Source organism: Mchenga conophoros, linkage group LG7, assembly GCF_057382185.1.
Source record: "Mchenga conophoros isolate Kocher_MC1m ecotype Shallow Benthic linkage group LG7, M_conophoros_male_GT1.1, whole genome shotgun sequence".
NCBI lineage: Eukaryota > Metazoa > Chordata > Actinopteri > Cichliformes > Cichlidae > Mchenga > Mchenga conophoros.
In genome coordinates, this window is record NC_140532.1 from 37762478 (window position 1) to 37773817 (window position 11340).

Consider the following 11340-nt stretch of genomic DNA (forward strand, 5'->3'; position numbering starts at 1 on the left):
CTATTTATGTTCTGTGTCAGTTGTATGAATCCACCTGTGTCAACTGCTGGCAGTCCTATTATGCCAAGGAGTTGATTTTACTTATCTGGCTGCTATGTTAAATGCTAGTGTAGGGTAAATGTTTCAGTTTGTTGCTGGAGGAACCAGGGTAATCTTTGTTTAGTGTGGTCATGTGACTGGTCTATACAGGAACAGCTGATCTCTTGCTTTTGTTTCCCATAGACCAAAGAGGGTGATTTGTGTGTGTTTGTACTGCCTGCTTGCACTGTTGGCTGTCCATATCAGGGAGCCACCATTCAGAAAATCAGAAACTCAGAACCATAAACGTGCTGTCAGTTTATGGAAAACATAGTCATATTAATATAGTTGTATATTTTTTTGCTAAAAACTTCAAGATGATATCCATCCAGCCGTATGTTGTTAAATTTTAATATAATTTTCTGCTTGATAGTCTTGACATTTTGTTGGCGTGAGCATTTATACCTTGCTACTTGTGCTACTCTAATTGACGTGAGGAAACATTGTTTATACGAAGGTGTCCTTTTAATATCTTGAATCAGATGATTGTGAGCTATTCCCTGAGTAGTATTCCATGACATATGATAAAGTATATTTTATTTATCAGTCAGAAACAGACATCCTTTTTCCTTTCCCTTTCAGTCCTCCTCCCACTCAGCTTTTGTGTCCATGTGGGGGGATTGAGTTGTAGCGAGGACCACCAGTTGTGCAGGACTGGTAACTACATGAGGAAAAATGAGCACATCAACAGGCACGTGTTGATGCCCCCAACCCCACAGTAGGAAATGAAAAGCTGGTAGTTTTAGCACGGGTTGCCTAATCCCTCATCCATCCACCCTCCCCTTCAGCACTGACCGCTGAAGCATACAGTTGTTGAGAATCAGCTGTCCAGCACTACTGGCGGAAGGAAGTTGACTGAGATAACTGGGTGTGAAAGTTGTATACACGCACACAGACATTTGAGTCAATGTTTCAGTGGTTTTCACAGGCAGTAGACTCCTAGCAGGGCTCAATTTTTGTGTATAGGTCACACAGTCAACAGTTGCGTCAAATGTTAAAAATGCAACTAAACCAACTATATTCTATGTATTGATGATATTAGGGCTGACAGAGACCTTTTCTGTAATAGTAACAGGTCAGTAGTGACTTCAGCTTTATTACATCATGAGCAGGCATGCTTCCTTTACAACGTGTATTTTTTAGAGGACAAGGGTATTTTAAAAAACAGCTGCACTTCATAGTGGACTAGAGACGTACCATGTATTTGTACATCCTGTAGTACTATGTGCTGTGAGGGTTTGGCTCTCATTGGAGATTAACAGGGTTGATTTGCTGGCCTGGGTTTGGCTTGATATAGTCGGGGGAGGAGACTTATCTGCTTTTACTCTCACTGATAGTCCTGATGTCTTTTTTTTTCCTCCTACAGAAAACAGAGGTAGACCTGGCATGGTAGTTCAAACATCACCTCTGTTGTTCTATCCAATAGTAGACTGTCCAGAGTCTTACTATGCTATGTGTCTTCATTACTGCTTAATGAATCCCATATATTCCTGTTAACTCATGCGTAACGCTCGCTCTCCTCCATATGCTTTCAATGCATTGCTGCCTCCTCATTATAATTAAATCGTAATCTGCCTTTTCCTCTGTTTCAGATAAGTTCAACACCTATGTGACGCTGAAAGTGCAAAATGTTAAAAGCACAACTATCACTGTGCGTGGGGACCAGCCCTGCTGGGAGCAAGATTTCATGTTGTAAGTCAATCTGAAATACAGAAGCAAATACAGAAACACACCATTTATCATGGGGAACAAAATCAAACATTAATACATAAAAAACCACACACTCTGCAACTCTGTGATAGAAACAACACATCCACAATTTTATCTCTCCAAGCTACTCATCCGAATGCTTAAACGCTACAGTTTTTCATCTACTCCATTCAGTTTAAGACAATATATCGTAAAACAGCTGTTGGTCATTTCCTCCTTATAATTTATTGATTTAATTTCCCCATTTTCTTTTCCCAGTGAAATGTATGTGTGGTGACACAAAAGGCAACACTTTGTTGCATGCGCACCATTGTTTGTCTTTTGTGAACTCCCTCTTTTGGGACAGTGTTTGTTTTTCCAGGTCCCCTTCCTCCAACTGTCCATTCATGCTTTGTCACTAGGTGTAATTCCAGGTTATTCATCAGGCTTTCCAGCAAATTCTGAGCACCATCTGTTACAGCGACCCAGCTTAAATTTAAGCAGAAAATGGGAACTTTACAATTTCAAACTTTGTATCTTAGTACCTACCATGCAATTATTTTTTTTTAGGATTTTTATGTTACATTTGAAATATATTGTCTAAAAACATCATCTGAACAAAACAAATGAGTAAGTAGTGGTTGTCTCAGTTTTGGAAATTAATAACTACAATTGTTTATTCAGTTGCACCTTCTCTTAATTTAACAAGTCATAAAAAATTTTTTACATTTTCTTATGTTTTGTTTTTTGTTTTTGTTTTTTTGGCCTTTTAGCACCTGACTATCAGATTTGTTAAGGTCAGTAACATTACTCCATATAGGCTATGGGCCTGCATGCGCCAAGACAATAGCCCATGAAATATAAAATGACACCATCACTAGTCTAAACTTTGATAAAAGGCAGATTAGATGTGTTTTTGTGTTGTTTATGCCAAATTCTGACCCTGCAGCATTTTTCCAATTTTCCACTGTACAGTTTCGCTGAGTCTGTGCAAATTTGAGCTTCAGTTTCCTGTTATCAGCTGACAAAAGTGGCATCAAAAGTGGTCTTCTACTGCTGTAGGTCATCTGTTCCTAGGTTCAGTGTTTGGCCTTTTTTAACCTTCCCATCAACTCAGCGCAGCCCATTATCCTCTGACCTCCGGCATCAAAAAAGCATTTTCACCAAGAGAACAGCCACTCACTGGATATCTTCTCTTATTTTTTTGGACCATTCTCTGTAAGCTCTAGAGATTGTTATGCAAGAAAATCTCAGTAGATCAGCAGTTTGTGGACAGTAAAAATCACACCACGTTCAGTGTCACTTTTTATAATGCAATATTTATTTGCTTTTAGAACAAAGGGAAACTGTCTTATACAGCACACCACAAACATACAATATATTTGGTTTCCCGAGAACATTACCCCAAACCCTAAGTCCCTTTGTGACTGACTGATTAGAAGTTTACTTTAATGAGCAGTCAAGGAATTGTACCTAATAAGTAGCCGGTGAATGTGTATTCATATAAGGAAAAACAGTCCTGTACGAATTTAAATTGAATTAGGTTGGACTACATGGTTGTAAATCAGTCTACACAAAGTGGTTGGAAAGTGATTTAAAGAAATAAACGATGATGCTTGTATTTGTATTTGAAAATAGATTGCAATTTATCAGCAATTTTGGCTTTACCACTTTATTTTGCATGTTTAAAAAAGACATGGATAATGCAAAACGTTAAAATAAAAGGTGGCACAACTGGAAAGATAATCTAAACAGCAACATGAACAACAATAAATCTCCCGGTTAAAAATAGCCCCAGTTAAATACCTTGCTATATGTATTTATTCTCTTTTTCAATGAGCAAATGATTTAGGAGGCCTTTATCTCTGCACCTGAGCTCTCTGGACCCCACCACCCTCACCCCCACCCTTGCTCTTTTTTTAATTATCTTTTCTCTGATCTTGTTTTTGTTTGGTCCGTCAGTAGTTGTAAAGTGGCACAGATGAGAATATGCAAATGCCCTTGGTGTGTGGCTGCTTTTAAAATTCATGTGCCATTTTAATACTGTCATCAAGCTGTTTTTGAGCCCTTTGAATAGCATGTTGAATGACAAAACAAGGCTGGAAATGATTATGACAGCTAATACAGGACAAAATGAGGAAGTAGCTTTTGTAGCTAAAGCAATAGTAGCTCCTGATAGCAATCCTTTAGAAATTTCTGGTTTAATTTTTGCTTTTGTTTTTTTCCATTTTAAAAATTTCTTATAACGAAGTTACATTACAACACAGTTATTGTTTCATTCTTTTATTCAGTGACATTTTATCATCATCATCATTTGTTACTTGAATTTGCACAGTGAGATCAACCGGCTGGACCTCGGCCTCATTGTTGAGGTGTGGAACAAAGGTCTCATCTGGGACACCATGGTGGGGACTGCATGGATTCCATTAAAAAGTATCCGACAATCAGAGGAGGTCAGAACTTACACCCACACAAAAGTCAAGTACAAGTGAATTTTAGTCCAAACGTTTGAGGTGGAAAAAAGCCACTTGAAATCCATCCATTAGAAGTAACAAGATACAGCATTTAACTTCATCAATCAATAGATGTTAAATTAGTAAAATTAACAAAAGACAAAACAAAGGTTTGTACCTTTACATAAATATTGCTCAGTCTTTCTGCATTTTTCCCTAGAAAGAGATATGTAAGTAATTCCAGTTGGCACATCAAAGATGTGAAATGATGATCTCATAAAAGGGACGCTTTGAATTTTTAGTTGTACTAAAAATTCAAATGCTACAATAAGTAAATGCAGGCACCTGTGTGTTGGCTATATTCTGTTCATAAATACTGGATTCCTAAACCTAAGGTAAAGTAATATAGAAATTTCAAGTATAAAGGCAGTTTCAAATAAAATAAACATTTGAAAATGATGAATATGTTAAATATGTTACACAATGATTACAGTTACAGGATGATTGGAAATCAAAAAGTTAAAAATATTTTTTTTTACATACAAAAAAGTAGTTTACACAAAAATGTTTCTTGTTTGACCCACATAATACTAAGAAAATGAACTTTGAATTTTTCACTAGATTGAACATACTTCATTATAAATGCTGCTTGGCTTCACTATTTGAGCTACAAATAGTAAAAACGCAGGCAATAAAACTGCCTTAAATACATATTAAAAGAATGAGTGGCATAGCATAAACTGAAGAATACATGCAAAGGCATTGTCTGTGTAAATAAATGAATGTGTTTAATTTCATTTCAGGAGGGCTCAGGTGAATGGCTTTTCCTGGATGCAGAGGTCCTGATGAAAGCTGATGAGATATATGGCACGAAGAATCCGACGCCTCATCGAGTCCTGTTGGATACTCGTTTCGAACTGCCTTTTGGTGAGATTAAAGCTGAAACCATTTTAGCTGCACAATAGACTTCCAGAGTCTAAGACATACAGTTGTTCAGTTGATTGAACCACACTTGTAAATACCGTTAAAGCTCTTATGTAAGATGTTTTGTAATAGATACATTAGTGATTCTGGTTGCCTTAAGGTGAATCAAACCTTGATCTGGAGAGTTACTCAAAGGTCACAAATGTTTCCTGCTGAAATGTCAGGAACCAAAAAAAAAAGTGTCGAGCCTGGAGCAGTGTGTAACATCATAGCCTGGTATCCACTGGTCTTGTGCAGACATACGGTACCTAGTAGTAATTTCTTTTGAACAGAAAATCTAATGGCTAAACAGTTGAGTCCACAATTGTTGAACGAAGATTCATAATTTTTGCATAGTTTTGCACCACTACAGTGGATTTTAAATCAAATAATCATTGAATTTAAGACTTTCAACATTAACTCAATGATATTTACAAAAAAAAAAAAATGAACTGTTTAGGAATCACATTAATTTTTAAATAAAGTCCCCTATTTTCAGAACAACCTGGTTTACACAAGATAAATATAAGGTCACATCATAACATTCTCCCTTTGTGCGGAGCCAAGCAGGATTTTATGGCTAGAAGCAGTCCAGATATTTGTCTTAGATATTTGCCTGACGGTGTAACATCCCGTATCTGGTGCCTTTGAGAATGAGACGCCTGTGTCTGTCCTGCATAAGCTGAGGTCACTAATTCAACAATAGCAGACCTTCCTTTATTAATTTAGGTTCCGTAAATATAATTTTGTCTTTGCCAGGTTGTCCTGTTGTGGTCAACAGGATTTAGGAACCATTAGAAATATCCAAAAGCATTTCTAACATGAGAAAGAGGAATATATGACTCTGAGTTTGGGTCCATTTGCCACTTAATCAGTGTTTTCTAGAATGATGCATGTCAGAATATGAATACAGATTTCATTAAAGGTGCATTTATTTATTTGGCTACATAGGGGCAGAAAATCTGGTAGAGTGGTAGATCACAGACTGTGTGTAAAAAGATAGACAGCCACTATAATTCCAGCTACTGATTTCTGGACTAGCCAGAGGTTGACAAGAGTGTTAAGTTCTTAGAATCGGTTGATGCTGATAATGTTGGAATTTCCCTTACCTTTATTTGCTCTCAAAGGTACCAACACAACAAGGTCCACATCAGTTTACACACATACTGGATTAAAAATCAGTGGCACCAGGTCTTATGTCTTAAGAAATGTAGAAAATTTGGTTCGAATCACTGTCAGTATGTTTAAAAAACCGATTTCCCGATTCAAATCGATTTTAGTTTGAATAATCTTGCTGTTTTGCTTCCACCACAATAAGATCACACTTCCTGCACAGCTCTTTCTCTCTCTCTCTCTCAGTGTACTTCAAGAACAGTTTCCCATGTCAAATCTGTGTTTTAGATCTCTGCATTATTCGCTTGCTTAGTACGCACCAGTCTACCGTTGTGTTCAGCACTGTCGCCATCACTGCTTTTCTTTTTCTTTTCTTTTTTTCCAAAAATGACCTCTGACAAGAAAGCCTCATTTCTGCTGTTCAATATCAAAGAAATTTAAACCTTTACAAATTATGCCAAATTGCAAAACGCTTAGCTGTGTCTCTAATAAAAACCTTTGTAACTTCGCTCTGCTTCACCTCAGCAGCATCAGGTCATGTTCATATGTTGATTTATGGTTTTCTTCAGTTTTTGATCTACTGTAGAATATTTTTAAGGTGGTTATCTGCTATAAAAAGCCAGGCCAGGAAAATCTCCTTCACGTTTTTCTGCATTTTATCCTCAGTTACTTTGACACAAAGGAATCTCCTGTGATGATTAAACCTCTAATGAAGTCTCACAAGTTTCAGCTTTGTTTTTATACATAGATGTAAATTATGGATATGTACTGATAATTGATCAGAATTATAATACTTCCAATTGTCTGAGTCAAAATCGAATCGAATTGGGACTTTGTGAATCGTAACTTAATCGATTATAAAAATCAAAATCGATACCCCGCCCTAGTCAGTATGTCCAGGGGATATCAGGAAAGAGCTGGAACAGTGAGTGTCTGCAGCCATCTATAAAACATGGTGGAGGATCTGTAATTTTTGAAGCTACATCTCAGGCAGTGATATTGGAGATCTGTTGTAAAGTGATGAAATTTTACATTCAGAAAAGGGTGATCAGATATTGATTCACTGTATAATAACATCTGGAAAGAATCTAATTGGTAGTGGCTTTGTTTTATAGCATTAAAATGATCCCAAACACACTGGCAGGGCAGTTAAAGCATAGCTGGGTAAAAAAAAAAAAAAAAAGAAGTACACACTATAGAATACTAGTCAGGGATCAACATTATTGAAGAGGTATGGGATCAAAGAACTGTCCAAAAAGCTACCATCATCCAAAGAAGAGCTTTAGATGTCCTTCAGGATGTCTGGGGAACAATTCCTGAATGCTACTTAAAGAAAGTACAAGAAAGATTGCCTAAGAAAGTCCAGGCTGTGTAAAAGGATAAAGGTAGTCAAGACAATATTGACTTTTAAGCTCATTACATTTAGAAACTGTTTCTGTCTTGTATACTGTATTTCATTTATGTTTCCACATATTTCAATAAATGGTTGCACCTTTATATAATTTTTCTCAGCAAAATGAGGAAATGAGGTTTGACTCAAGACTACAATACTGTAGATGAAATATGAACTGTAGTTCAGCTTGGTGTTTGCGGTCATCTATAAATAAAGACTAAATATCCTGACATTTGGTGCTTGCTAGGAATCAAAAACAGCTGAATTTACCTGATATTGGCACGTTTTTCAATATTAAAGTTTGATTCACATTTAAAAGTATTAGTTAATTAGTTATTGTATGGTGAAGTGTCCTTTGTGCTCCCACCACCTTTTTGTACTTGACCACTACACTGTTTTAGTACTACACTGCATGTAATGCTTAAGCCTTGTGATCAAAAGGCGTCAGAGTTGAAGCAGAGTGTCCACTGTGTGGGAGAGAGCCTCTTCCTCTGTATTAAGAGGAGCCCTTTTAAGGTTGCAGGAGCCCATCATGACTCTGCGCTTCCAAAGCCATTCATTAAAGCCGTGGGTTTGTGGTGTCTTTGAAGCCCTAGCCTTTGTGTTGTGTGTGGCCTTTAATGTGCATCTGTCTACAGTGCAGTGCAGATCCCCCTTTCAAGTACGACTAGTCTACCAGACATCATATCAAACAGTAAATGTAGAGTAATTATTTTGTATTTTTCACTTAAAAGTTATCTTTTGATTTTTTGTGTATTTGAAATTTAATGTTGTATTATAATTTTTCAGGAAACCTGTAACTTGCCACACTGTACACTTGACATTTATTTTGTATGTTTCTGCTAACTTACTATTTTCTTCATTTCCAAACAGCTCATAAAAAATTGAACAGACATAAAATGTATTATGACAGCATACTGGGAAATGAAGCTTGAAGTTTATAGTTGCTGCATGCATATTTTTGTACCAGATATCCCGGATGATGAGGCACAGTATTGGACTGGCAAACTGGAGCGCATCAACAGAATGGGAATCCATGATGAGGTAAAATACAGTTTTTACCAGAAAGTTTTAATATAAAATGAAGTTTATTATTCCAGTCAATAAAGAATGCTATTATATGCACATTTTACACTCTCTGTCCTCTCTAGTACTCTCTTCAGGAAGATGTTCAGAGTCACCCATTGCCATTTGCGGCTTCCCAGTGCTGTGAGTACCTGAATGTGTTGTACTTTTAACCTCTAGATGGAGCCAGTTTTCTATCTTTCTGGATCTCAGACTCATTCGTCTTGTTACTTCTATTTTATTCTTTTTCTTTTAAATCTCTTGTGACAATTTATGTGTTTGTTTGCCACTTATGGGGCTCCCTCATTGTCCAATTATTACAACACAGGAGCACTTAAGTCTTCTTTGTTTACACAATCCCCGACTCCTCTGACTTGCCTCTCACTTGTTACATCTGCACTTTTACCAGGCAACTATTTCGGATGGGCTGATTCACTGAGTATGTAACACACTTTGATGAAATTCTCCCCCTTGGCCAATCCTCATTCCCCTTCTGCATGTCATAAAGCCCCATGTGCCCCTTGTAACACGTAAACCATAAGGTTCCCATTCAATTAATTCACATTACTTAATTTTTTTTCTTTCCTCGCTGCATTCATTGATTACCTTTTGACATTTTCTCCCATTGCTGTTTTCTTGTTTTCTACAATATGCCCTGTTCTGATGTTAGAATGTTTTTTTACAACACATATATCATTTATTATTATATTGTGTACATTCCAGAAAAGATCCAGAAAAGTAATCTTCTGATACATAACAAACATTGCTAGAAGTCTGACTAACAATGGAAGCCCCTATTACGTGTTTAATGTAGGGAATTGCAGTTCCTTCACAGAGATGACAGGTGGCAGTCTTTGCTAAATATTTATGAATCACTTCTTATGGCTTTATCACTTGAAACGACAAACCCCAGCCTAGCTATCTCCCTAGCCAATACTTGCCTTATGGTTAGCTTTTAGAAGACGTTGCCTTTGAACTGGTAAGGTCAGTTTCAAGAAGTGGTGTATTTTGGTGCTTTCCTATATGAAGTTATACAAATTATTATGAAGCTGTGTGGGGTGAACACCTACAAACTGTCTTCTTCTCGGTAATTCAACACAAGGTTGCCCCTTTGTAAAATGATTATTTTATGTTTTTGTGTATAAATATAGAGGCTTAACTGGGCTAACAAGAAATAAAGTTCACAATCTTTACTTATAGAAAATTATTCTGTAGATGAATCTATGGGATCATACAGCTAGAGAGGTGAAGAACAGCTCTTTGCCTTACATTTAGCACAAGTGCTTGCGTGTACAGCACTTTCTTAGTGGGCCAACAAACAGTGCAAGCAGTGATGTAATGGTTTGATATATTCATGACTATGAATTTCCCAGGCTACATGTGCACAGGTGGGAGTTTTGTTTAAGTAAAGCCACATGAGGCAAATTGTTTTGTTAGAAACTTTGTCTTGTGTTGCACTGTAACCCTGTTAGTGATGACCAATTATTTTAGTATGTTATAAACAAAAATCAGCATCACAAAAAAAATAATATTTTTGCTATAAGAGCAAGGGGAAGTCCGTATTTACCTGAAAATAATAAGAGCGATCCTGACGAAATCTGTTTTTATCCTGCATGGAAATCTTTTCATTCAGAAGATTCTCTTGCCTTCTTAATTGAGAATGACTGTACCAGAGTGCAGTGCCATTCTGTGGGTCTCTCCACTCTTTTTACTTCGAATAAATCACTTTCAAATAACCCCAGGGTTGTACACAATTAGCTCTTATAATTCTACAAACCTATTGCTAGTCAGTTAGTCAGCTTTATTTTTTATTTTTCTGCTAGGATCCAGGATTACAGAATACTCTCTTCTTTCTTGTTTAGTAAAAGTTGCATCTTATATTTTGTTCTTGAAATACTTACATCAATTGCACAATTTTTTATGACATTTTATGATGTGAAATCTATTAAAACATAATCAGAATAATTCTGTCATATCAGGGCCAGTAACATTTATTAAAATAACCGCACAAAGTTTTCCTGGCTGCAGATTTGTGTAGCTCTGTGTCCATTTGTTGCTTTCCTGTCCTACTCAGGCATCATTATAATGGTTAAGAGTGTGTCTAGAAACTGCCATATTTTGCAATTTGTATGGGGTGTTTAGAGCTTGTCTTTTTACCTGCTGCAGCCTTGGATGACCAGGACAGTGCTGTAGATGACCGGGATAGCGATTACCGCAGTGAGACCAGTAACAGTTTGCCTCCACGTTACCACACAACTGCTCAGCCCAACTCATCTATGCACCAGTACCCGATGGGGCCTCGGCCACAGCATCGCCCGGATGGCTGCACAGACTCTGCCCACAGTTTCGACCTGGACTACAGGGACCCAAGAGGAAGCAGGTAGACCGGGTCGCCCAGGGATACCTTCACTCACTCATGCACTCCTGAACAGACACTCTTTATCCTTACACATACTGGCAGTGTAGCCTGATGGTTCTTGCTTCCGCTGCAGCAGTTAGTTTTGATGGGTTGCTTTATTGTGTACTGCTGTCGTCTAATGCAAAGTAATATAATCACGGCGGTAATGGCTGTATTTGCCTTTTGTT

General features: G+C 37.2%; 1 protein-coding gene across 10 annotated transcripts in view; it reads left to right on the forward strand.

The window, feature by feature from the left end:
• unc13bb (unc-13 homolog Bb (C. elegans)) overlaps positions 1-11340 on the forward strand; it is a 65168-nt gene that overhangs the window by 14104 nt on the left and 39724 nt on the right. For 8 of the 10 annotated variants that reach the window (XM_085279127.1, XM_085279135.1, XM_085279133.1 and 5 more), the window contains exons 3-9: positions 1671-1770; positions 4103-4220; positions 5024-5147; positions 8660-8733; positions 8841-8898; positions 9164-9193; positions 10921-11134. In XM_085279127.1, coding sequence (XP_085135253.1) covers positions 1671-1770; positions 4103-4220; positions 5024-5147; positions 8660-8733; positions 8841-8898; positions 9164-9193; positions 10921-11134 — 718 coding nt within the window. The remainder of the gene's footprint in view (positions 1-1670; positions 1771-4102; positions 4221-5023; positions 5148-8659; positions 8734-8840; positions 8899-9163; positions 9194-10920; positions 11135-11340) is intronic. The other 2 variants (XM_085279131.1, XM_085279132.1) reach the window with 1 other exon arrangement.